At 67.1% G+C, this 23,803-nt stretch overlaps 7 protein-coding genes across 7 annotated transcripts; 4 read left to right on the top strand and 3 right to left on the bottom strand.

Moving 5' to 3' along the window:
• The first annotated feature begins 4,308 nt into the window (after positions 1-4,308).
• RHOBADRAFT_26766 (uncharacterized protein) lies at positions 4,309-6,881 on the top strand. The gene is made up of 9 exons (XM_018412763.1): positions 4,309-4,869; positions 4,940-5,119; positions 5,200-5,335; positions 5,401-5,537; positions 5,599-5,697; positions 5,757-6,062; positions 6,147-6,296; positions 6,465-6,617; positions 6,725-6,881. Exons 1-9 carry the CDS (start codon positions 4,399-4,401, stop codon positions 6,836-6,838), a joined length of 1,746 nt encoding a protein of 581 aa, XP_018271490.1. The 5' UTR covers positions 4,309-4,398; the 3' UTR covers positions 6,839-6,881.
• Positions 6,882-7,400: 519 nt separating this feature from the next.
• On the top strand, positions 7,401-10,146 carry RHOBADRAFT_43947 (uncharacterized protein; the record flags this gene model as incomplete). The annotated part of the gene is made up of 7 exons (XM_018414324.1): positions 7,401-7,607; positions 7,688-7,728; positions 7,860-8,163; positions 8,251-9,259; positions 9,328-9,438; positions 9,508-9,779; positions 9,844-10,146. The coding sequence occupies 7 exons, from the start codon at positions 7,401-7,403 to the stop codon at positions 10,144-10,146; spliced, it is 2,247 nt and encodes a 748-aa protein (XP_018271491.1).
• A 610-nt stretch (positions 10,147-10,756) lies between these two features.
• Positions 10,757-14,516, top strand: RHOBADRAFT_14367 (uncharacterized protein; the record flags this gene model as incomplete). The annotated part of the gene is made up of 15 exons (XM_018412201.1): positions 10,757-10,894; positions 10,971-11,468; positions 11,681-11,770; positions 11,819-12,022; positions 12,089-12,255; positions 12,314-12,659; positions 12,729-12,774; positions 12,820-13,085; positions 13,157-13,327; positions 13,388-13,537; positions 13,607-13,723; positions 13,753-13,825; positions 13,988-14,101; positions 14,178-14,216; positions 14,323-14,516. 15 exons carry the CDS (start codon positions 10,757-10,759, stop codon positions 14,514-14,516), a joined length of 2,613 nt encoding a protein of 870 aa, XP_018271492.1.
• A 163-nt stretch (positions 14,517-14,679) lies between these two features.
• On the bottom strand, positions 14,680-16,453 carry RHOBADRAFT_49690 (uncharacterized protein). The gene is made up of 4 exons (XM_018415265.1): positions 16,366-16,453; positions 15,972-16,235; positions 15,446-15,894; positions 14,680-15,345 (listed from the first exon to the last, which is right to left on the bottom strand). The coding sequence occupies exons 2-4, from the start codon at positions 16,162-16,164 to the stop codon at positions 14,881-14,883; spliced, it is 1,107 nt and encodes a 368-aa protein (XP_018271493.1). The 5' UTR covers positions 16,165-16,235; positions 16,366-16,453; the 3' UTR covers positions 14,680-14,880.
• Positions 16,454-16,990: 537 nt separating this feature from the next.
• On the bottom strand, positions 16,991-20,518 carry RHOBADRAFT_53420 (uncharacterized protein; the record flags this gene model as incomplete). The annotated part of the gene is made up of 3 exons (XM_018416827.1): positions 16,991-18,477; positions 18,544-18,625; positions 18,701-20,518. The coding sequence occupies 3 exons, from the start codon at positions 20,516-20,518 to the stop codon at positions 17,039-17,041; spliced, it is 3,339 nt and encodes a 1,112-aa protein (XP_018271494.1). The 3' UTR covers positions 16,991-17,038.
• A 653-nt stretch (positions 20,519-21,171) lies between these two features.
• On the top strand, positions 21,172-22,755 carry RHOBADRAFT_26770 (uncharacterized protein). The gene is made up of 6 exons (XM_018412764.1): positions 21,172-21,314; positions 21,386-21,425; positions 21,493-21,601; positions 21,684-22,344; positions 22,414-22,464; positions 22,546-22,755. The coding sequence occupies exons 1-6, from the start codon at positions 21,195-21,197 to the stop codon at positions 22,582-22,584; spliced, it is 1,020 nt and encodes a 339-aa protein (XP_018271495.1). The 5' UTR covers positions 21,172-21,194; the 3' UTR covers positions 22,585-22,755.
• On the bottom strand, positions 22,543-23,617 carry RHOBADRAFT_53422 (uncharacterized protein; the record flags this gene model as incomplete). The annotated part of the gene is made up of 4 exons (XM_018416828.1): positions 22,543-22,761; positions 22,825-23,385; positions 23,450-23,536; positions 23,605-23,617. 4 exons carry the CDS (start codon positions 23,615-23,617, stop codon positions 22,631-22,633), a joined length of 792 nt encoding a protein of 263 aa, XP_018271496.1. The 3' UTR covers positions 22,543-22,630.
• Positions 23,618-23,803: the final 186 nt, after the last annotated feature.

The following is a 23,803-nucleotide window of genomic DNA, read 5'->3' on the forward strand; positions in this document are numbered from 1 at the left end:
CTGCCGTCCGACTGGAGCATCCTCCGCGTCGGGCTCATCATGGTCGACATCATGTTGTGCCTCGTCTTCTCGTTGGTCCGTCCCTCTTTCTCCTCGTCCGTCGCGAGCCCGCGCGCCGTCGGCCACCTCATCTCGGTCTGAGTCTTTCCTCATCGGCGTTCTGCAGGTCAACGTCTTCTATGGTACGAGCACGGCAAAGATGTTCGCCGACCGCTGCGGCCGCATCGCGACGGCCGACCTCCCGCTTCTCTTCCTCTTCGTCGGGCGCAACAACATCCTCACGAGCTTGACGGGCCTCTCGTACCAGGTGCGCCCCGCCCCCTCTCTCTCGTTGTCGGCTCGTCGAGCGTCCCTGACGTCGTCGCTCGTCGAGCAGAGCCTGCGCTTTTACCACATCTACCTCGGCGCGCACTCGACCGTCATGGCGATCATCCACACGTTCGCTTACGTCGGCCAGGTGCGTCCTCGCCTTCTCCCTTTCAGTCTCGTCTGCTATCGGCGCAGTCTGCGCGTGGCCGAGACGCAGGACGAGTGTGTGCGACCTCGAGATTGACCTTCCCAAGTTGCCCGCCGAGCAGTACTACACGCACCACACGACGGCCAAACTGCAGCGCGCTTTCGGCGAGCTCTACTTCAAGATGGGCATCGTGGTTCGTCCTCCTTGCACGAGACCGCTGGCGAGGAGGCGAGCACGCGAACTGACAAGCCCTCGTTCGTCTCCCTCAGGCTGTCGTCTTCATGGTCGCGCTCTCGATCACGGGTCTCGGCTTCATCCGTCGTCGGTGAGCCCCTCCTCCTCCTCTCTCCCTGCCCTCTCTGCCGAGCACGTCGTCGACGTCGAGCCGGACCATTGACAAGTGCTCGTTCCCCCTCGCGCAGCGGGTACCAGGCTTTCCTCGCCCTGCACGTCGCCGGCGCCGGCATCATTCTCGGCGGCTGCTGGTACCACCGCCCCAACATGCAGGACTGGGTCATGGCGACCGTCGGCATCTGGCTCTTTGAGCGCGTGTTCCGCATCTCGAGCATCTTCACGTCGTGGGCCAACATGCGCCTCGTCGTCCGTGCTCCGGTAATGAGCGCAAGGGCGACCATCTTCGACGGCGCCATCAAGCTGTCGGTGCCGTTCAAGGGGGCCTGGGGCCCTGGGCAGCACTTCTACATCTCGTTCTGGTGCGTCTCGCTCCCTCTCCCTCTCTGTCGCCGGTCGGCGCGGCTCGAAGTCGACGGCGACGACGTCGAGACGGTCTCACCAACCCTCTGCTTGTACCTCCTGCCGCGCAGGGGCCGAGACTTCCTCCGTCGCCCGCACCTGTACGGCCAGACCCACCCGTTCTGCGCCGCCAACGTTTCCGTCCGTGACAGCGACAAGCAGGAGCTGCGCTTCGTCCTCCGCATCCACAAGGGCATCACGAGCGAGCTCGATCAGCACATCCGGAGGAAAATGACGGCCAAGGGGCAGGACGAGGTCGAGCTCATGGTCGCTGTTGAGGGTCCTTTCGGTGCGTCGACGACGTTCTCCTCTTTCTCTCTCTCTCTTTCGCCCAAATCCTGATCCCGTCGCTGCGCAGATACTGCCGAGCCTGCCGAGGAATACGAGTCGGTGCTGTGCCTCGCCGGCGGCGCAGGTGCGCTCACTCTCTCCTTCTTCTCCTCGAGCCGAGGTCCGTGCCCTGACCTCGCAGGACCTACCTTGCCGCAGGGATCACGCATCCCATCTCGATCCTTGCCGACGTCTGCCAGAAGGCTGCGCTCGGTACCGCCGCAACGACGAGCGTCCGCCTCGTCTGGGCACTTCACCACGCCGGTCCGTCCCTCTCTGCCTCGCTCTCTGCGGCGCACTCAGCCAACCTGTCCTGACACTCGTCCCGCATCCGCACATGTCTCTCAACGCTACAGAGCAAGGCGAATGGATCGAGGAGACGCTTGCCGAGACTCGCGCCTGGGCCGCTCAAGCACACCTGCCCCTCGCCGTCGACCTCTACGTCACACGCCCCGAGCCCGGCAGCATCCTCCCATCCCTGAGCAACTCTGGCTCCTCTCCCTCGTCGCCGACCGTCTCGCCCTCACTGTCTGCCGCCGACGACGACGAGAAGAAGCTCGAGATGTCGACTTCGAGCTCGAACGGGTCGACGAGGCGTACGAGGGCGCTCTACAACCACCATTCCGGCCGACCCGACGTCGTCCTCGAGGTGGCCAAGACGGTGCGCGAGTCGTCTGGACGCACTCTCGTCGTCGGTGCGCTGCCTGTCCTCCCTCTTCCCTCATCTCGAAGGATTTCCCTCACTATTTCTCCTCTCTGCAGCCTGCGGCCCCGTGCAGCTCGCCGAGGACGTGCGTCGTGCCGTCAAGGACTACAAGCCCTCACAGCTGGCGTTCGACATCGCCAAGTTCGACTGGTAGCCTCGAGCGTCCGCTGTTCTGTCGTTTGCGGACCTTGCTCAGGCAGGGGCACGTCTGTAGATCGTTGCATCAAAGCTTTCACGTCGCTCACACTCGAGAGTGGCACAGCGGAGAGCGAGCGAGACGCGAGAGCGCAGACAACCAAGTGAAAGCGGCGCCTCCTCGGAACTGAGGACGAGCAAGAGGCGGGGGCTGCCTGTGAGGCCGGCGCTGCTTGTGTGGCTTCTCGAAAGCGCTTTCCTGCTTGTACAGCGACTGACCGCGGCGCACCTGGCGAGAGGTGAGCGCAGAGAGGTGACCGACGCTCTCATCGCCCGGCTCGCTCCTCCTCGACAACCCCGGCTCTCGCCTTCACCAGCTGAGGCGCAGCTGCTCAACCTCCACCGTATCTCACCGCTCGAGCACCAGCGCACCACCTCCACCTCACACCGCATCGACGCCGCCCAGCCTCGGCCCAGTTGACGAGGTCACCTCGACGGCTCGCCCAACCCCGGCACTCGCCTCGAACCTTCAGGTGCGCTCCAGCTTCTCTTCAAGCCCCTCAGAAGCGTGATTGACCCCCCACCACCGCAGCAGCTCGACCTGCGACCGACCGTCCTCTTCCCCACCTCGTTCCCCCAGTCGCCGACGCCGATGGAGGGCGGCTTCCGCGACGACGAGACGGCCGACTTTGGCGACCTGCTCCAGTCGGGCAACAGCACTGCATTCGGCGCAAGCTCGACCTACTCGGCGTTCGGCGCTCCTCAAGACGACGACGACCTCGCGACCAACCCGTTCGCCGACCTCGCCTCGTCCTCGGCTCAACTGCCCTACGAGCCCGAGCAGCGCCCTCAATCCCCCTTCTACAGCGCACCGATCGCTTCCCCGCCGGCCCAGTCGCAGTACGACGCTCCGACCTACGTCTCGCCGCCCGCCCCCGAGGAGGCGCCCGTCCTGTCGTACGACCCTGCGCCCTCTTCCTACGGCCCCGCGTCATCCTCCTTCGACCAGCAGTCGTCGGCGTACGCCTCGCCGTTCGAGACCGCGCCGTACCAGTCGCAGGCGCACGACGCCGAGCCGTCGGCCTACGAGGCTCAGCCCTCCGCCTTCGAGCCGTCGACGCCCGTCGGCACCACCAACGCCTTTGCCGACCGCGAGTTCGTGCGGGCCGCCGCTCCCGAGCCCGAGACGCCCGCCCAGCCGCAGGTCCAGCCGGGCGACCCGGACGGCTTCTCGTACAGCTACTCGCGCGCGTCGCCGTCCTCGGCCCGGTTTCGCTCGCCGTCGTCGCCAACCTCGGCGGCGCCACCCGAGGCCGAGTCGCCCTTTGCGTCTCAGTCGACGCGTCGCGGCAAGGCGGACCTGTCGGCGCTGCTTGGTGACGAGAAGCCGGCCGGCAAGTCGGGCTTCAAGAAGGCGACCGAGCGTGCAGAAGGGTCGGCGGGCCCGCTCGGCAGCAAGATCGCCGTTCTCCCGGCCAAGTCGGTCGGCAAGCAGCCTGTCGCGCGCCCGCTCGCCGCCCTGCTCGGGCTCGAGACCGAGGAGGAGGCGCCGAACAAGGCCAAGGCCGCGCCCGCCGCCAAGGTGGCAGCCGCGAGCGAGGCGGTCGACTCGCACGTGACGAGTGGCTCGGCGCCGTCGCAGAGCGAGCAGGCGACGGCGGCGGCGAAGCCGAGTGTGGAGGAGGTCGGCGAGCCAGCCGCCGCCGGGAAGCAGGCCAAGGGCGCGTCGGCGTCTCCTCGCGCTACGGCCGAGCCTGTATCGACGAGCACGACGCTCGAAGAGCTCGTCGCGGTCGAGCCGGCGCCACTGCCGCCTGTCGACGGGGCAGTCGAGCCGCCTGTCGCCTCGGCCCTCGAAACGCCTCTCCCGCCGTCCCGCGCCGTCACGCCGCCTCAGCCCGATGCCCCCCCCTCATCCTCTGTGCCCGTCGACGGCAAGCCCATCCTCTCGCGCGCCGCCTCGGTCGCCCCGTCCGCCGTCTCGGTCGACTCGGCGCGCGACGCGCCGTACGACGCCATGGTCAGCCCGCTCGAGACCGGCACGACGCCTGGGCGCGAGGGCTCGGCTTCGGGCAGCGACGCATGGCCGAGTAACAAGCAGGTCGAAACCCTCGATCGGCAGCTCGCCTCGCTCGCCGTCGACGAGCCGCCGGCGCCCGAGCCCGAGTCGACGAGCTCCTCGGTTCCCGACGCGGCGTCCTACTCGCAGTACATCTTCGGCGAGGGCACGTCGACGCCGGTCGAGCCGGAAGGCGCGAGCAGTGCGCCCTCGTCCGAGCGCCCCACCTCGCGCGGCTTCCGAGCCTTCAACGGCTCGAGCGAGGACGGCGGGTTCGGCGCGACGGACGACGCCGACAGCCTGCGAGGGACGTACAGCCGCAGCGTCGAGGTGGGAGAGGGCGAGGACGGCGAGACTGAGACGGGCGCGAGCACGCCGGCGACGGAAAGGACGGTCGGAATGGGCGAGCACCAGCGGTCAGAGCGCGAGGTGCGTCCTCTTCCTCCCTCTCTCTCTTCTCGAGCTCGAGCGCGTACTAAAGCCTCTCTGTTGTATACAGGGATCTGCTCCACTGCCGCCACTACCCGCCCAGTCGCCGACCATCCAGGGCTCGCCTCGCAGCACCCAGCTCGGCGGCTCGCTCGGCCCGACCTTCATCATCACGGTCGGCGACCCGCAGACGGTCGGCAGTGCGCTCAACCCTGCCGCTCAGCACACGGTATACACGGTCCGCACCCGGGTGAGCCTCTCCCCTTCTCTCCCTCCCTCTTTCCTCTCGACCGCTCCTGACTCTCACTCCCCCCTTGCCCGCTCCCTCAGACGACTTCCTCGGCCTACCGCAAGCCCGAATTTGCCGTTCTGCGCCGCTTCAGCCACTTCCTGTGGCTGTACGACGCCCTGACCCAGAACAACCCGGGCGTCATCGTTCCCGGCATGCCCGAGAAACACGCCATCGGTGCGTCGGCTCTCCTCTTTCCGCTCTCGCCTTGTCCCTCTACTGACTTGGGTGCGTGTCTGCAGGTCGGTTCGGCAGCGAGTTTGTCGAGAACCGCAGGCTCGGCCTCGAGTCGGCGCTCAACAAGATCGTCTCGCACCCGATGCTCGTCGGCGACCCCGACCTGCGCCTCTTCCTCGAGAGCGATACGTTCCACATCGACGTGCGTCCTCGCCTCTTCTCGTCCTGCGGAATGACCTGACGAGGAGCGCTCGGTCCCGCAGATCAAGCAGCGCAAGATCGACACGACGACCGAGCACAAGGGCTTCCTCGCCAACCTCAGCAGCAGCATCTCGGGCCCCAAGTTTACCGAGTTCGACGACGTGCGTCCCATTCGTCCCGTCCCACTCCCGAGAACGAGCCTGACCTGTGGAACCCGCAGTACTTCGACCAGCGCCGCCAGCAGCTCGAGGCGTTCGAGACGCAGCTGCGCACCCTCATCGACTCGCTCGCCAAGGCCGCCAAAGCTCGTCATGCCCTCCAGGGCTCGGTCGCCGAGCTCCAGTCGGCGTTCCTCGCGCTCGCCCAGTGTGACCTGTCGTCGTCGCTGCGCAAGCTCCTCGACGAGGCGGCGACCGTGCAGAAGAAGCTGTACGACCTGTCCGAGGCGCAGGCGGCCGACGAGGAGAAGATTGACGGCCTGACGACGGTCGCCGAGAGCTACGCCCGGCTGTGTACGAGCGCGAGGGTGCGTCCTCCTCCCTACCCTGCCGAGCGTCCGCCACCTCTCGCGCCCTCGCACTGACTGTGTCTCTCTCCTTTCTCGATGCAGGGCGTGTTCGGCGCGCGCATCAAGGCGTACCACACGTGGCAGGCCGCCGAGGCCAACTTGCGCAAGATGCAGACGGCGCACGAGAAGGCCAAGCGGTCGGGCCGGACCCACTCTGAGCTCCTCAACCTCTCGGTCGCCGAGATTGCCGATGTGCGTCCCTCGTCTCTTCCCCTCCTCTTCTCGTGGGCGCCGACGACGAGAGCGCTCGTCGCTTACGCACCCCCCTCGTCGTCGGCGCCTCCTTCCCCTTCCCCCTTCCCGCCTGGGCCCCTCGACCGCGAGCAGGACGGCAGCTTACGCATCGTCTTTGGCAACCAGGCGGAACGCAAGATGCTCGATGCGCGGCACGACTTTGACGACGTGTCGAAGCTCACCAAGGCCGAGATGGCGCGCTTCGACAAGGAGAAGGTCGACGACTTCAAGAAGGCCCTCGAGGACTTTGCCGACTCGCTCGCCGCCCGTCAACGTGTTGTACGTCCTCTTTTTCCTCGTCTCAGGTCCATGGTCCTCACCTCGTTCGTCACTGACGCGGCCCTCGCCGCCTTCCTCTCCTCCCTCTCGTGCCCGCTCTCGCGCAGGTCGTCGCCACGTGGCAGGAGTACTACGACCTCCTCGCCGCCGCCGTCGAGACGAACAAGGCCGCGTCAGAAGCTCGAGCGCACACGTCGGCGGCGACGCCGTCCTCGTCGTAGCAGTGTGTCCCCTCGCCCGGCGCAAGCCCACGTTCGACCCGCTCGCGCTCGCCCGTCCGCACTTGGCTCGCCCGTTTCACCCGGTCTCGCTCCATCGCCCGCGATCAGGCCTGTTCAGCGCTTGTGCGCTTCATGCGTCAGCTTGCCCAACGCGGGAAGGCGAGGCTCCCTTCGAGACGCTCCGCAACGAGCGCGAGCGTGCCTCGCCTCGCGGTTTATTCTCGTTCGCTCGCGCTGTCCGTGCTTCTGGCTCGAGCTCGAGGCCTCTGGAGAGCGACGAGAGAGTACGAACGTGGCTCTCCCGCAAGCGAGCGCTCGCGGGTCCGAGCGAGTTGGCGAGCGAGCCAGAGAGCCAGACTGGCGGTCCCCACGTCGGGAGCTACTTGCGTCTCGTCCGGTGCTCCACACTGTCTTTCGTCGAGCGCCAGCGGGGCGGGTTCCTGGCTTTCTCACACGCGGGAGCCGTGTAGGGAGCGAACGCGGCTCCCTGGCCCGTTTTCTCTCCACCTCGCTCGCTCTCGTCTTCGCACGAGCCCGACAGCTCCACGCACGCGCGCCGACGATGGCCAAGCGCAGGCGGGACGACGACGACTACGCGCCAAAGGCGAGCGCTCGTTCGAACCGGGCGGGTTCCCCTCGCGGCCGCGCAAAGGGCTCCTCGCCTCGTCCAGCGGTCCCGGGACGAGGGACAGTCGCGTGTCTGCAGTGCCGCACGCGCAAGAGCGTGTGCAGCCTGACCGGGCCGGCGTGCGACGGGTGCCAGCTGAGGGTGCGTCCTCCTCCTCCTCCTCCTCCTCCTCGCCGCTCCCCCTCGCCTCGTCCCTGACGACAGTGTGTGCCACCTTGCAGGGAGAGACGGACAACTGCTCGTTCCAGGCGCTATTGTGGATGTGCGTCCCCCGTTTCTCCCCCCCCGCCCCCCTCCCCTTTCTCCTGCCCGCCTCGCCGTCCGGTCCACGTCGCCCTGGCGCCCCACCGCCGACCTCGAGCAGCTGCTGACCGCCCGCCCTTGCCCACACAGCGACAACCCCGAGGACCTGCCGTCACGCCAGCTCAAGCGCAAGCTCGACCGCCTCGAAGAGCTCATGTCGCTCGTCTCGGCCGACTCAGCTCCGTCCCTCGCCTCGACCTCGCCTGCGCCGCCAGAACGCCCGCGCGCTTCCTCTGCACCCGTCACCGGCCCACCGGCGCTCCTGGTACCCGTCACGGCCGATGGCGTCGCTCGTGACCGAGCGGCCGACACGCTCACGCGGCACATCCTCGGCGGGAGCGACGTTCCTGAACTCGGCGCGCTCAACCTCGACGCAACGTCCTTGTCCGCCCACGTGAGTCTCCTTTCCTTGGCCCGGTCGATCGCCTATCCCTCTCCCGTCGCAGAACTGACTCGTCCTCCTCTCTCGTTCTCGCGACAGCTGCGCCAAATCGACGCCGAGGAAGCGCCGCCGCTCCCGTACTACAACCTACCGACACCGGCCTCGTTGCACGCCTCGATCTCGGCTGAGGAGTACGAGCGCACCGTCACGGCCGTCGCGCCGACGCTCGCACAAGCGCAGCTGTCGCTCTCGGCCTTCTTCGCGACCGCCAACGGGCTCTTCCGCCTCGTTCACCCGCCAACTTTCCTCGCCCAGTGCGACGCGTTCTGGCGCACGCACGCCGCACCCGAGCCGGCATGGCTCGCGACCTACCTCGTCGCGTGCGGCCTCGGGCTCATGCTCTCGCCCGACCCGAGCGCCGGCAAGGAGAACGTCGTCGTCCCGGCGGGCGCCGCCAAGGAGCTACTCGCGAGGACGTGGGTCGACGCTGGCCGTCGCGTTCTTGCGGCCGTGGACGCGCTCGTCTCGCCGACGGTCGAGAGCGTCAGGGCCTTCTCGCTCCTCCTCCAGTGGTGGATGGTCGAGGGCGGGCGGTACCTCGAGGCGACCCTGTCGCTCACGGCCAGCGTCGTGGCGGGCCTGTTTGACCTGCAGCTCAACCGCGACCCGCGCGAGGTCGCGCCGCACCTGTCGCCTGTCGAGGCCAACCTGCGCCGGCGCCTCTTCTGGACCCTGTACTCGTACGAGTGCGTCGCGCGCCCGATGCTCGGCAAGGCGTGGCAGCCGTTCGACGAGGACGAGATCTCGGTCGAGTTTCCCATCGACTCGATCGGCGGCGAGCCCGACGCGTCCGAGCCCATCTCGACGGCGCACGCCCTGGCCGGCATGCTCAACCGCCGCGTCAGCAAGGCGCTCACGACGCGCAAGGGCACCTCGCCCGACGAGGTGTCGCTCATCCTCGACGACCTCGACGAGTTCCTCAACGAGCACGGCGACAACGTGTTCGTCGCCGCGCTCGCCCGGTACTCGTTCCACCGCCTGCACCGCTTCGCGGCGAGGGCCGGCTACACGAGCGAGGCGCAGGATCGTCTCGCTGTACAGCATCTCGGTCCGTCCAAGCTCCCTCGTGGTCGTCCACGACGAGCGGCCCCTGACCCCTTTTTCCTCGTCGCGCAGGCAACCTGTTCGCGTCGGTTGACTCGGCGGGCATGGAGGACGCAGCCGCCGCGCCCTACATTCTCCTGCGCATCCTCGCGGCTGCTGTATGCGCGGCGGTCGACCTGAGCGGTGCGCCCCCTCCTCCCCTCTTCTCGCGCCGTCGCAGCGAGGGCCGGCCCTGACCTTCCTCGCGTGCAGGGCTGCCCGTCGCGTACACCGACACCTCGCCAACCCGTCGACAGCTCGACGAGCTTCTTCACTTCGTGCGCACGCGCCCGCTCGTGCCCAAGGTCACGCGCATGGTGCGCCGAGCCGTCGCCATCGTCGAGCACCTCGTTCCTCGCTCGCGCCCGTGCGAGAGCGTGCCGTTCGGCCCCGCGTTCACCGCCGAGTCGATGTCCGAGTTCAGCCTCGCGTCGTCGTCCGAGCTGCCGACGCCGTCGACGGCGAGACCTGCGCCAGAAGGCTTTGTGCGTGACCGGCTCTCTCTTTTCCTCCCGCATACCCTGTCACTCACCGGCGCTCGCTGCACAGGCATGCGCGGTACCCGACCCGAGAGCCTTCCACCACGGGCACCACTTCTACGCCGAGCACGTCGCCCCGCCATCGCCGCCAGTCGAGGCGACGAACCAGCATGCGGCGCTCATGGGCCCTCCCTCGAGCACAGCCCCTCAGCCGTTCCGCACCTCTCGCCCCTCCCTCTCCCTCTTTACGACTGTCGCCCCGCCGGCCGCGTCGACAAAGGCCCTCACGCCCCTCACCCTGTCGCCCTGGATCGACGCCGCCGTCACGCCGTCTCGGTACGCCGGCGACTTTCTGTGGAACCCGCAGTTCTAGCGTCTGTGCCCTCTCTCTCTATCTCTGTACCCCTTCTGTCGGTCGTCGTTGTTCTAGTTATCCGTACCCCAAGGACACTTCTCCCTTCCTTTCGGCGCAGACACTCGCCTTCTTCCACCACAGACACTCCCCTCTTGGCTCTCGTCGTCCATAGACCCTCACCTTCTGCTGCACGCAATACAGACACTTCTGGCTCCCTGGCGCACGTCGACGAAAGCCCCTCAGCGTCGCAGCGCCGCAAGTTGAGAGAGTTCTCGAGACCGCGTCGCGGCGCCGGGTCCTCTCCCCCGTCCTCTCTCGCTCACCGCACTGCTGCGGGATCGCTTGTCGCACGGCTGCGCAAGGAGCGAACGAAGAGTCCGGCGAGTGCGCGCTGGCCGCAAGGGTTCGCCGACGACGCGAGCTCGCCTTTCGTTCCGACCCCGGTCCAGCTCCGCCAGCATCTCGAGCGCGCACCGCGGGCAGCTGCTCGAGCGTCCATCGGTCGCACAAGGTCTACTTCTGGCCAGAGCGCTTCATCTTCCAGCCTGGGTGAGTCCTTCTTCCTCATCTTCTCCTCCCCGCGACGCCCAGCTGATCATGTTCCCTGCGCCCGCCAGACTACCTCGACATGGCTTTTGAGCCCTCCGACCCGACCTATGGCTTCCCCTACGACGCGCCGTACGACGTGCAGAAGCAGCTCATGGACCACCTGTACCGGTCCTTCGCCGCGAGCCAGGTCACGGTCGTCGAGTCGCCCACCGGCACGGTGCGTCCTCTCTCTCTCGCCTTCTCGTCACCTCCGGGACTCACGGGATAATGCATCGCCCCGGACGAGTGCGCAGGGCAAGTCGTTATCCCTCATCTCGTCGTCCCTCTCGTTCCTCCGCGACGCCAAGGCGCACGCCCGACACGACCTCGTCGCCTCAATCCGCGAGCACGTCGCTTCGTCCGACTCTATGAAGGACGAGCCCGCCTGGGTCATCGAGCACGAGATCAAGTCCAAGCTGGACGAGCTCGACCGGCAAGAGCGCGACCTCGAGGAGCGACTGCGGGCGATTCGCGAGCGGGAGAAGAAGGAGAGGGTCAGGGCGGCACAAGAGCAGGGGCGAACGCTCGCCAAGAAGCGTCTGGTGTGTCCCCTGCTCCCTGAGCGTCTTCAAGTCCATCAACTTCCTCGTCCGGCTCATTCATACCTCGTCCTGCCGCAGAAAATCGCCGCCGACGAGCCGCTCGACGACAACGACGACCAGTTTGCGCCCACGCCATACTTCGAAGACGGCGACACGTCAACTACGGCCGATGAGCTCGCCCAGAGCGAGGACGACAACTATTCGCCGGCCGTCCGAGCGCTTCTTGATGCGTGAGTCGCAAGCTTCCCTCTCCTCCCTCCCACGCGCCGCTCGTCCCTGTACTCACGCGAACCTCTTCGTGCAGGATGTCTGGCAAGGGCAAGGCGCGGCACGAGGACGAGGACGAGCCCGACATTCGCAAGGTCCGCCTCGTCAGCTCTCGTCCCGCCCTTCTTCCGACGCTCACCATCTCGCCCTCGCAGATCTTCTTTGCCTCGCGCACGCACTCGCAGCTGTCACAGTTCGTCGCCGAGCTCCGCAAGACGAGGTTCGCCCGAGAGGACGACTCGCTCGTCTTTCCTTCACCGCCCGACTCGACCATCTCGTCCACCTCGCCCGAGGCGTCCCGACCGGTCCGCATCATCCCGCTCGGCTCTCGGCAGACGCTGTGCATCAACGACGACGTGCGGCGCAAGAGCGGCGGCAGCAACGAGGCCATGGGCGACCTCTGCACCGAGCTGCAAAAGGGCGGCAAGGACCGCTGCGAGTTCCTGCCGCCCTCGTCGGAGCCAGCCCGGCTCAACGACTTTCGCGACAAAGCTCTTGTGCGTCTCACAGCCTCTCGACCGTCTACACGCCCGAGCGAGCTCACTGACCCGTCGTTTCCGCAGGCATCGGTCCGCGACATCGAGGACATCGAGGAGCTCGGCCGCAAAACGCACACGTGCCCCTACTACGGCTCGCGCAAGGCCGTCCGAGCCGCCGAGGTCGTCACGCTCCCGTACAATCTGCTCATGCAGAGGTCGGCGCGCGAGGCGCTCGGCATCTCGCTCAAGGAGTGCGTCCCTCTTCTCCTCCTCCAACGAGCGACTATTCACGATCCGCCTCGCCTGCAGCCACATCATCATCATCGACGAGGCGCACAACTTGATCGACTCGATCCTCTCGCTGCACAGCGTCAGCACCACGACCTCGCAGCTCATCGTCATTCGCCAAGCGCTCCTCGTCTACATTCAGAAGTTCCGGTCGCGCTTCACCGGCCTCAACGCGACATACCTCAAGCAGCTCGCGCTCCTCCTCAAGGGCCTGAGCGAGTTCGCCGAGACGTGGGCCAAGCGCGGCAAGAAGGAGGAGATGGTGCAGGTCGCCGAGGTCTTTGCCCGCGGCGGCTCGACGACGCTCGACCAGATCAACCTGCGCAAGCTCGACGAGTACCTTCAGAAGTCCAAGATTGCGCGCAAGGTGCGTCCACGACCTCGCCTCCCTTCTCCTCGTCCACGTCACTAATGCCTCCCGTCCATGTTCATACAGATTGGCGGCTACGTCGACAGCGTTGCCGAGGAGAAAACTGCATCAGGTGCGTCCCTCCTTCCTCTCTCTATGGCAGCCCTCGATTGACGAGCCGCCGTTGCCGCAGGTCGTCAAGCCGTACGGGCCAACGCGACTCGCGCCCTGCAGCACATTCAGCAGCTCATCCTGTCGCTCGCCAACGCCTCCCGCGACGGTCGCGTCCTCTTGTCGCAGTCGACCAAGCCTGCAGGAAAGGACGGCGTCGAGGGCAAGGTTGAGATCACGCTCAAGTACATGCTCCTCGCGCCGGCCGACTCGTTCCGCGACGTCGCCGAGGAGGCGAGGGCGGTCGTGCTCGCTGGCGGTACCATGGCTCCGGTCCGTCTATATCTCACTTTCACCGTCTTGAGCACAGAGCGGCACCGCCTGACCTTGAGACCCCGCCCCAGATGAGCGACTTTCGCGAACAGCTCTTCCCCTATCTCGCGCCTGAGCGCTTCTCGACCTTCTCCTGCGGTCACGTCGTCCCCAAGGAGCATGTCTCGACGTTCGCCGTCACCAAGGGCCCGACAGGCATCCCGTTCAACTTCACGTTTGAGCGGCGCAAAGACGAGCGGCTCGTACGTCCTCCTCCCCCTCCTCGTTCTCGCCGACCCGGACTAACGCCGACGCTCTCGAAGCTCGACGAGCTCGGCCAGGCGATCGTCAACATCTCGGCGGTGGTGCCCAAGGGCGTCGTCGTGTTCGTGCCGTCCTACGACTTCCTCCATCACGCTCAAGCCCGGTGGGAGAAGAGCGGCATGATCAAGCGCCTGAGCGCTAAGAAGCAGGTGCGCCCCGCCTCTCTCTCTCTTCCTCTCTCGTAGACTGCTTCTCATGCCGACTCACGCATTCTGCAGACGTTCTGGGAGCCCAAGGCCTCGGCCGACGTCGACCTCGTCCTGCGCGAGTTTGCGGCGGGCAATGCTGGCGACGCCAAGGTGCGTCCCTCCGCCCTACCCTCGACATCTCTTCTCGTCCCTGACGCGTCGTCGACGCCCCGCAGGGCAGCATCCTTTTCGCCGTCGTCGGCGCCAAGCTCTCCGAGGGCATCAACTTCGCCGACGACATGGCTCGCGGTGCGTCCCCTCGATCCCTCTCCCTGCACTCGACACGTACTGAGTCTTTGTACACCCCGTCTCGACGCAGCTGTCGTCGTCTGTGGTGCGTCGCTCTCCCCTTTTCGTCGTTCCTGTTTCCCCTCCCTCCCTCGCGTATTGACTCGCCCTCTTCCCGTGCAGGTATCCCGTACCCCAACTCGCAGTCGGCCGAGCTCAAGGAGCGTATGGCGTATCTCAAGAGCGCCGGGCAGGCGAGACGAGTCGCAGGCGCGCCTGACGCTGGCCAAGTTCTTTGTGCGTCTGGCTTTCTCTCTCTCTCTCTCTTTCCCTCGCCCGGCCGTCCTGACGCCCTAGTCGACCGCGCTCACAGATCAGAACCTCGCCTTTCGCGCCGTCAACCAGTCCATCGGTGCGCTGCTACGTCATCCTCCCCTCGAATCTCTGTTTGAGAAGGCTAAATCGCTCGGACCCCTCCTTCTCCATCTCTCCCTGTCGTCCTCCTCGCCCGTCTACAGGTCGAGCCATCCGCAGCGCTCGCGACTGGGCGTCCATAATCCTCCTCGACGAGCGGTACGCGCAGCCCGCCAAGAAGGCGCAGCTCCCGCACTGGCTCGGCGACGACGTCCAGAGCCCGCCAACGTTCGGCGCGCTCATCCAGGGCGTCGCGAGGTTCAGCCGGGAGAGGCGGACGGCGCAGGTGCAGGGTTAGCGAGGCGGGAGGAGCTGTCTCGTCTTGTTGTTGTCAATCTTAGCCTTTCGTCGTTTGGTCCTCATCCATCTCGTTCGAGAGCCGGCTCAAGCTCTCGGAAAGGGTCGCACGCGCTCTCGATTCTCGCTCGACGCTCTCTGCTGCGACGGACGAGACGACGCCGAGAGCGAGAATAAGCCTGTATTTCGCTCGCTACGTCGCCAGAAGATGGACCGCCGACGATCGACAGCGTCTATGAGGGATGCTGCAGTGGGGGGGAGAGAGGGAGAGGCGAGCTATGCACATGATGGGAGAGATAGATACGGCACAACGGACTCGACGAGCGTCAAGGATGAGGGGGTATCAAGAGGAAGGGGGAGGGAGATTAAGGGTACAGGCCGGCGGCGAGGGGCGACGCGCTCGCGGCGCCGAGCTGGGCGTCAAGCGCCTTGAGGTGGTCGACCGAGAGGCCCGCGTCGGGCTCCTTGACGTACTCGGGGCGGAAGATCATGTCGAGGAAGCGACCGACGCCGCCGTCGTCGTTGCTCGTCGTCTGGTACTTGGCGACGGCCTTGGGCTTGGGCATGCCGTTGGCCATGGCGACCGAGTAGCCGGCGGCGCCAAACATGCCGACGTCGTTCTCGCCGTCGCCGAACGTGATGATGTTCTCCGGGCGCACGTTGAACTTGGCGGCGAAGAAGGCGAGCGCGGCCGACTTGTCGACGCCCTCGGCGACGATCTCGATGATGTACGGGAGCGCGCGCGTGATCTTGAACGGCACGGTCGGGAACGTCTTCTCGATGAGCTCGATGAACTGGGGCACGACCTCCTCGTCCATGGGAAGGAAGACCTGCGGTTCGCGAGGAGGAAGGAGGGGGAGAGAGGACGAGTCAGGACGGGTTCCTGACTTTCGCGCGCTCGAGACACGACAGGAGAGAGCGAGGACGGACCTTGTAGATGCGCTCCTTGCCCTTGAGGACCTTCTGCATGAAGTCGCCCTCGCGCTCGTCCTTGACGGCCGGGTCAAAGCCGCGCGCGACCTGCTCCCAGTCCTTGGTGCCGTTCTCCTCCTTGGTGACCATGGCGTTCCAGTCCTCGACGTAGAGGAAGGTCGACTTGTTGTGCTTGCGCATGAGGCGCGACACGTCGCGGACAAAGTGGCCGTCGAGGTACATCTCCTGCTCGATCTTGCGCTGGTTGTCGTAGATGATGGCGCCGTGCATGCAGCCGGCGGGCATGTCCTCGATGCCGAGGTCCTTGATGAGGCTCTGGCACGACGGGAGCTGCTTGCCCGTGACGGGGATGATGGGGATCTCGGGGCGAATCTTGCGGATGTACTGGATGGCGTCGCGCACGCGAGGGTGGAGCTCGTGCGCGTCGGTGAACAGGGTGCCGTCGACTGCAGGGCGGGGACCGAGATCAGTCGCACATCTCGCGAGCGAGGAGGAGGGAGAGAGAGAGGGAGAGAGGACGCACCGTCCGAGAGGATCATGTGGATGTCGGCCGCCTTGGGGAGGCGCTTGCCGTCGCTGTCGCGCAGGACGGGGGAGCCACCAGGGGTGGTGGCCGGCGACTCGAACGGCGTGGCGACGGGCGTGTCCCACGGCGAGTTCATGCCAGGGCGGGGGCCGCCGGAGAAGGACGAAGCGGCGGAGCGGAAGCCGGACATGGTGCGTGTGGTGGTGAGGTGTGTGGGTGTGGTAGGAGGAGGAGGACGAAGGTAGGGCGAGCTGGATGCGGCTGGCGGCGAGGATTGGCGAGAGCGAGCGCGGAGGCCGAACGACGAGAAGAACGAGGGGGCGAGTGGGGTCAGCGTCACGCCTTGCGCGAGCGCGAAGGTGGGCAGGCAAGAGAGAGTGTGTGTGCTCACCTGGTGGGTCGTGGCTCAGAGGGCGTGCGGCGGTGAGAGGGAGAGGGAGAGGAGAGAGAAGCTCGCGCTCGCCGACCTTTCTCGCCCGAAGCTCTCTTGCGAGGGTCCGCTCGTGCGCACGCGCGCGCCTGACCCCTGTTTCCACTCGCTCCGCGGGCCTCCGCACCGTACAGCGATGACGTCGCTCGTCTTGGGCGCGTTCAAAAGCTCGTCCTCGAGCTTCTTCCTTGTCGCGGAGCTCCAGCTCGTCGACGCTCATCGTCACCTGCAGCCACTCTTGGTCCAGCGACACACCTGCGCCCGGCCAACGCTGCGGAGCTCGCTCTGCCTCTCTCACTCTCTCGGCGCAAAAAGCTCTCTCCGCCTCTGTCGGCTCTCTCGCGAGCACCGCTGCTCTCGCGCCTCGCTCTCGACGCTCTCGACACCGACCGACCGAGACGGGTGAATGCATGCTGTGCAGGATCAGGCTCGGCGCGGAGAAGCGGGGGGACAGTCGAGAGGTGGAGAGGGGACGGTGGGCGACAAGCGGTGGATGGGACGACGTCGATGTGACACGATGGGCGAGGTCGGTGCGGGAGGAAAAGCCTGCGGTGCGAGTGGACGAGCGTGAGTGTGTGCGGTTCGGCGGAGGAGGAGGAGGAGGCGAAAGGGGGCGACGCACGGGCTCACGCGGTCAGACGCCGCCGTCGTCCTCGCCCACCTCGAGCCCGAGCACGAGCTCGTACCCGTCACCGCCGTCCCACTCGGCCCCGTCGGCGGGCCAGTCGAGGCTGAGCGGCGGGACGAGCTGCACCGGCGGGTCGGACACGCACGCGAGCCGGTCCCGCATGCGCTGCGCGAGGCCGGTCTCGGCGGCGGGTGCAGGTGCGCTCGACGTGTCGGGCGGCGACGAGAACGGCGACGAGGCGATGTCGAACGTGTCGGCTGGGGCGGGCGGGGCAGGAACGAGGTTGGAGAAGGTCGGACGGCGCGGTCGAGGCGCAAAGAGGAACGGCTCGTCGTCGGGCGAGGGCGGACCTCCTCCTGCGCCGTCGACGTTGACGGGCGAGGTCGAGCGTGCGTTGAGGGCACTGCGCTCGGCCGAGAGCGGGAAGAGCGGGCCGAGGTTGGGAAGGACGAGGAGGGACGGCGCAAGGAGGATTGGGGACGGCACGGCGGCAGTGCCCGGTCGCGTCGGCGCCTCGTACTCGTCGCAGTACGGCGAGTCGGGCCGCATGTCGGGCGAGGGCGAGGAGGTCGGCAGGTCGGGCGAGTCGTCGCGCGAGCGAGTGACGGCGCCGAGGTCGACGCGCTCGAGCCCCTCGTCGTCGCTCGAGTCCGACTCGTCCCAGTACTTGCTCGCCTCGTGCATCGAGGAGCGCGCAGGCGCGGGATCGTCGCCCTCGCTCTCGTCGTCGCTGCCGCTCGACCAATCGTCGACCTCGTCCTCCTCCTCGTGCTGCTCGTCCTCGGCCCACGCCGACGGCATGCGCGCGCTCGCCGCCGCGACGGCCCCTCGCCGCCGATTGCTCAGCTCGAGAGCGGCGAGGTGGCGCGGGTCCTGCGTCGACGCCCTCGCTCCTGCCGCCGATGGCGTCGGCGCCGTCGACGAGCCGAACACCTGCTGCGCCGAGCCGCTCGCCAAGCTCGACAGGTCGGCGCTCGCGCCCTCGCGCTGGACGAGCTTGAGCCGTGGACGCTTCGTCGGCGAGCGACCAGGCGCGTGCGACGCGTGCACGCCGGCGCTCGAGCCCTTGGGCCGCTTGCGCTTCTTCTGCCCGCTCGACTCGACGCGGCTCCGTGGCGGCGTGGCGGCCTGGATGCTGCGCGACATGGCGACGACCTTGACGTACATCTCGAGGTTCGACTTCTGCTTGCGGCGCGGCGCGGCGCTCTGCAGGTGCACGGTCGGGACCTTGACCGGTCCGAGCGCCTCGGGGCGGAACGGCGACTGGAGCGCGTCGAGGGCGCTGTCGAGCGAGAGGGCGAGGGCGCGGTCGCCGGCCTGCTTGCGGAGCGGCTGGGCCTTGAGCGGGACGGGCGTCTTGGTGGGCGCGGGAACCGGTGGCGAGCCGTCCGAGGGGCCAGTCGAGCTCAGGCCGGACGGGATACGAGGTGTCGGCTCCTTGGGCTCTGCAGGCGTGCAGTAGAGCGTCAGATCTCGGTCCGAGAGAGAAGTGAGGCACGGTCGGGACGCACTGCGCGCCTCCTCGAGGTTCGTCTCCCACCGAGCCGCCTCGCTCGCGACAAAGTGTTGCAGCTCGACGATCTTGTGCTGTAGCTGCGTGCGGCTCGAGCTGCATCAGGTGTGGTCCTCTGCGTCGAGACGAGAGAGGAGGAGAGAGGCAGGACGCACCCCGTTGATCTTGTTGAGCAGCTCGTGGACCCTCGCCCGGTGCTCCTCCATCTCGACCCCTCGCGACGCGCTCGCGCGCACAAGCTCCTTCGGGAGCCTCGACGGCAGGAACTCCTCGTCGAGCGGGTCCTCGGGGTAGAAGAACTCGGTCTGGTACCGCATGAACGAGTCGAGGTCGTCCTCGTCCTCGTCGGTGCTGCTGCCCTCGGTCGAGTCGTCGCTGCCGACCGACTCGCCGATCGAGCGAGCGCGCTTGCGCGCCGACGAGGCCGTCTCGGGAGGAGGTGAGGTCGGCGGCGAAGCAGGGGCGGACGACAAGGCCCTCGGGCGCAGGGCGAGCGGGACCTGGTACTCGGACGCGCGCTTGGACGGCGGCTCGCTGAGGTCGCCCTCGTCGCCGTCGAGCGTGTGGCTGACCTCCTGCGACGGCACGGGCTCGGTCCACCTCGGCGGAGCGGTCTCGACGAGTCCGTCGCGCTGGGCGAAGGTCCGAGCGCGCTCGAGCGCCGCCTCGCACCAGCGCCGCAGCTCGTAGTCGCCCTGCAGGCTGACGAGGACGTTCTGCGACAGACGCTGAATGCGACGCTCCTCGGCGCGCCACTCGGCGAGCTCGTCGTACACGCCGCCGAGGCCGCTCAGGCCGTCGGGCGAGGACGAGGAGGCGTTGCCGACGAACGACGGGCTGAGCGAGTACTCGTCGTCCTCGTTGAGGACGAGGATGTCGGGCTGCGACGGTTCCGAGTCGCTGTCGGCGTCGAACACGTCGCCGTCGTCCTCGAGGAGGTCGAGCATGAGGCGTGCGACGTCGCCGCCGAGCCGGATCGCCTCACGACGGCACCAGGCGATCGCGCCCGACCCAGCCCACAGCGTGTAGGTGACAGGGAGAGCGTCGCGAAGCTTGGGGATGACGACTCGGGAGAACAGGTTGGCGAGGTAGGCGCGAATGCGCGCGAGGAGGTGGATCATCGACAGGTAGTCGTGCTGGCGCCTCGGCTCGTCGACGGCGAGCGACGTCTTGCTCGACCGATCTCGATATTGCGGGACGAACTGGCCAGTGAACTTGAGCGACTCGTCGTCGCCGTCGACCGACGCTGCTTGAGAAGGTCGGCGCGCCCGTCTCGACATGCTGGTGCGGCCCTGGCTCGCGCTCGAGTCGTCGTCCTCGTCGAAGCCGTTCGTGGCGTACTCGAAGTACGACTGGGCGTCGCTCAGGGCAAAGGGAACGTCCATGTCGTGGTCGGCCGACAGGTCCTGCAGCATCGACCAGTCGTCGTCGGCGTCGATATCGAGGGCCCGGTTGTCGTACTCGCGCACCATGCCGAGGTCCTCGTAGGCGGAGCGTAGGTCGATGCAGAGGGCGCGCAAGTGCTCGAGGACGGGCGCCGGCGCCCAGGGCGAGGCGTCGCGAGCGGTCGTGCCGTCGCGCATCTCGACGTCGCCGTCTTGCGGGTCGCCCTGGCCGTCACTCGTGCTCGTGTCGTCGTCGCCGTCGACGAGTGCTGCAGACCGAAGGCGGCCGCCGTCGTCGCCGATCTGCCAACGCTCCTCAGTCCCGTCGACGAGCGTGACGACGACGACCTCGTCCTCGAGATTCCACTCGACGGAGCGGACGACGACCTGCCACCAGGCGGACGAGTCGAACGCGAGGTAGTTCTTCTGCTCGAGACCGACGTTCTTGAGCGCTTTGCGCGCGACGAGGAACCCTCGCGGGACGCGCAGCTGGTCGAGCTGCGTGTCGATGACGGGCGTCGGAACGTCGTGCGTCTGGAGCCGGAGGGGTACGGGTAGGGAGGTCGGAGGGACGAGGACGAGCTGCATGACCTGTCGACGCATCGAGAACCCTGGTGAGCTCTCGAGTCCGCGCGAGAGTGACCCTCGCCCGGGCCCTGACGCACTGCGAGAGCTTGCCCTGGGGGACGCACCTGGTAAGTCGAGTCGGGACGCCCTCGCGCGGGCCCGCAGTCGCGTCCTCGAGGCGGTTCAGGCTGCTGGCGAGATGGCGACGGACGAGAGGCGAGTCGAGGAGGGGCGAACGGACCGGCGCAGGGCGTGGGGCGGCGAGGTGCGGGCTGTAGACGGGTCCCAAAGCGCGCTCGAGCAGCACTGTGCGCTCAAGCAAGCGATGCGAGCAGTTCGCAGATGTGGGCGGACGGAGGAGGAGCCAGCGTCCGCCTCGCCTCGTCCACCCCCGCACTTTGCTCCCCTCGCCGGCGGAGAAGCCCAAAAGTCAAAAGACGCGTCGACCGGGAGTTGACCTCTGGTCGCATTTGTATTCCTCGCGCATAGTACCCCGTCTGTATTCGAGCTTGTAAGCTCGGTTTGGTGCTGCTACTTTCGGGCGTCGACGTCCTCGGCCAGTCTCGAAGCGAACCTCGGGCTTACGAGAGTCCGGTTGCCCCGGGTCTGCCGTTTCGGACTCGTCGCCGAGAATGGAGCTCGTCACCGCCTCTCCTCCTCTCCCCGTCCCTCACCACCACCACAAGCACCAACAACCATGCCTTCCATGCGCGCTGTGCTCGTACGCGACGGCAAGTCGGAGACTGCCGAGGGCCTGTACATCGGCGAGACGGAGCGCCCGACGCTCAAGGAGGGAGACGGCCGGATCATCGTCAAGGTGCGCCGACAGCTCTCGCTCTCGCTCTCCTCGCCGTGGGGCAGCAGACTGACCCTCTGGATTGCGCACAGGTCATCTGCTTCGGCCTGAACCGCATGGACATCATGCAGCGTGCGTCCTTCACCACCTTCTCCTCCTCCCCGCACCGTCCACTGACCTCACTCTCTCACCCTCGCAGGTCGCGGCATGTACCCGCTTCCGCCCGGCGCGTCGCCGATTCTCGGCGTCGAGTTCAGCGGCACGGTCGAGGAGCCCGGGTCGAGCGATTACAAGAAGGGCGACGAGGTGTACGTCCCCTCTCTCTCCTCTCCTCGCCGAGGACGGTGTCGCTTCGAGGCAGCGCTGACCAAGACGTACGACCCGCAACAGGTTCGGCCTCGCGACTGGCGGCGCGTACGCCGAGTACATCAGCGTCCCGGCCGGCATGACGACGCGCAAGCCGGCGCACGTCTCGTGGGAGAAGGCGGCCGCCGTCCCCGAGAACCTGCTCACGGCGTGGCAGACCCTGATCCGCATCGCCGAGATGAAGGAGGGCCAGAAGGTCCTCGTGCACGCCGGCGCGAGCGGCGTCGGCCTCGCCGCCATCCAGCTCGCGCGCATGTTCGGCGCGTCGCTCGTCATTGCGACGGCCGGTACCGACGACAAGGTCAAGTTCGTCGAGCAGCACGGCGCCAAGGGCGTCAACTACAAGACGCAGGACTTTGCCGACGAGGTGGCCAAGTTGACCGACGGCTCGGGCGTCGACATCATCATCGACCTCGTCGGCGCCTCGTACTGGGAGCGCAACATCCAGTCGCTCGCGCGCGACGGCCGCATCGTCCTCGTCGGGCTCGTCGGCGGCGCCAAGACGGACAAGCCGTTCGACCTGAGCCAGCTCCTGTACAAGCGCGCTCGCGTCGAGGGCACGACGCTCCGCAGCCGGTCGCTTGAGTACCAGACCGAGCTCCTCCAGGACTTCTCGAAGCGCGCGCTCGATCACGTCTTTGCCAAGGCGGACGGCAAGGACGGCATCGACTTGGTCATCCACAAGGTCCGCCCTCTCTCCCTCTCGCTCCCTCTCTCCTCCTGTTCGCCTCTGACTCACGCAACTCAACCCCAGCAGGTCTTTGACTGGAACGACATCGTCTCGGCGCACCAGGAGATGGAGCAGGTGCGCCCCCATCTCCCTTTCCTCCTCCTCTCGGCCCTCGTGACCAGTCGCTCACAGCTCTCTCTCTCTCTCTCGCAACAGGCCAAGAACACGGGCAAGATCATCGTGCGCATCTCGTAGATAGTACAGCAACAAGTTGAAATAGCAGTTTCCCCCTCACGTCCGTCTAGTCCTCGCCCCGCTCAGGAAGCGACAGCTCGGCAAGGATGACGGCCTCGCCGCGCTTGTTGGCGTACTGCGCCACTGCTGGCCGGTCGCCGAGCTCAACAGCGCACGATGAGCCGGTAAAGACGGTGTCTGCGAGAGGGAAAGCTGTCAGGGAGAGACCGAGAGAAGGAGGGAGGAGAGACGAGGACGCACCGCCTTCTCGCCCGACCCGGTTCGCCGCGACGAGCGCCGCCCCACTGCCCAGCATCGGCATACACCGCACGACCCAGTACGAGATGACGTCCCGCACGTCGTCCCACTCGTCCCCCGTCTCCTCGGCTCCCTCGTGCTCGTCCTCGATCGGCGGTTCCGAGTCGAGCCAGCTCATCGCGACGACGAGCACGTCGGCCCGCTCGTCACGCGCAAAAGTCGCGAGCGCGTTCTCGCTCGTCGGCGCAAAGTCGCGCTCGTTGAGGTCCATGCAGATGCCGGGAACGAGGCGGAAGCTGCCGTGCGGCGAGGAAGGCGACGAGGACGGGAAGGGGAGGTCGAGCGCGACAAATGCGTCGCCGGCGGTGGCCCACAGGTAGTCGGCGGCGTCATTGGTGAGCGTGCCGTAGAGGTGGTGCTTGTGGTAGACGCCGGCGAGGGCGCCAGAAGGGGAGACGACGAGGAGCGAGTTGTGGTACGGCGGGTTCGACGAGGTGGAGGAAGACGGGTGGTTGGGCGCCACAGTCGGGACGCCGACGAGGACGTAGCAGTTGAGCCGTTGCGCTGTGTGGGGTCCAATGTCAGCTTGGAGAGCTCGTGTGCGAGAAAGAGGGAAAGTGGTGCGCACCGGTCTGTGCTGCCCAAGCCTTGGTGTCGCCCGTCTCAGCATCTTCGACGAAGGGCGCGATGTCCTCACGCGACTCGAAGCAGTACCCTGTGTGCGAGATGGGTGAGCTCTGGCTCGCCGCTCGGAGGAGGCGGTGCGGGGGGAGGGGAGCGCACCGGTGAAGGCCATCTCAGGCAGGACAAGGAGATCTAGCGAGTCGGCTTCGAGTCTGAAGGCAGTAGAACGCGGTCAGCTTCACCCGCACAGGTGTGCAGAGAGAGCGAGGGCGGAAGAGGGACGCACGAATTGATGAGCGCTTGTGCTCGTCGGCGCGAGCTAGCCGGGTCCTTGAAGCACGGGGATAGCTGCACACAA

This window comes from Rhodotorula graminis (genome assembly GCF_001329695.1).
Source record: "Rhodotorula graminis WP1 unplaced genomic scaffold RHOBAscaffold_6, whole genome shotgun sequence".
Taxonomy (NCBI): Eukaryota; Fungi; Basidiomycota; class Microbotryomycetes; order Sporidiobolales; family Sporidiobolaceae; genus Rhodotorula; species Rhodotorula graminis.

Excerpts from the sequence above, each read along its gene's own strand:
- RHOBADRAFT_26766 (XM_018412763.1), top strand. The coding sequence starts at position 4,399 with ATGGTCAGCCCGCTCGAGACCGGCACGACGCCTGGGCGCGAGGGCTCG. Across the intron at positions 4,870-4,939 it reads ACCAGCGGTCAGAGCGCGAG|GGATCTGCTCCACTGCCGCC; the intron begins GTGCGTCCTCTT and ends TGTTGTATACAG. Across the intron at positions 6,063-6,146 it reads GGCTGTGTACGAGCGCGAGG|GGCGTGTTCGGCGCGCGCAT; the intron begins GTGCGTCCTCCT and ends TTCTCGATGCAG.
- RHOBADRAFT_49690 (XM_018415265.1), bottom strand. The coding sequence starts at position 16,164 with ATGTCCGGCTTCCGCTCCGCCGCTTCGTCCTTCTCCGGCGGCCCCCGC. Across the intron at positions 15,895-15,971 it reads CCACATGATCCTCTCGGACG|TCGACGGCACCCTGTTCACC; the intron begins GTGCGTCCTCTC and ends CCCGCCCTGCAG. Across the intron at positions 15,346-15,445 it reads GCAAGGAGCGCATCTACAAG|GTCTTCCTTCCCATGGACGA; the intron begins GTCCGTCCTCGC and ends CGCGAACCGCAG.
- RHOBADRAFT_26770 (XM_018412764.1), top strand. The coding sequence starts at position 21,195 with ATGCCTTCCATGCGCGCTGTGCTCGTACGCGACGGCAAGTCGGAGACT. Across the intron at positions 21,426-21,492 it reads CCGCATGGACATCATGCAGC|GTCGCGGCATGTACCCGCTT; the intron begins GTGCGTCCTTCA and ends TCACCCTCGCAG. Across the intron at positions 22,465-22,545 it reads CGCACCAGGAGATGGAGCAG|GCCAAGAACACGGGCAAGAT; the intron begins GTGCGCCCCCAT and ends CTCTCGCAACAG.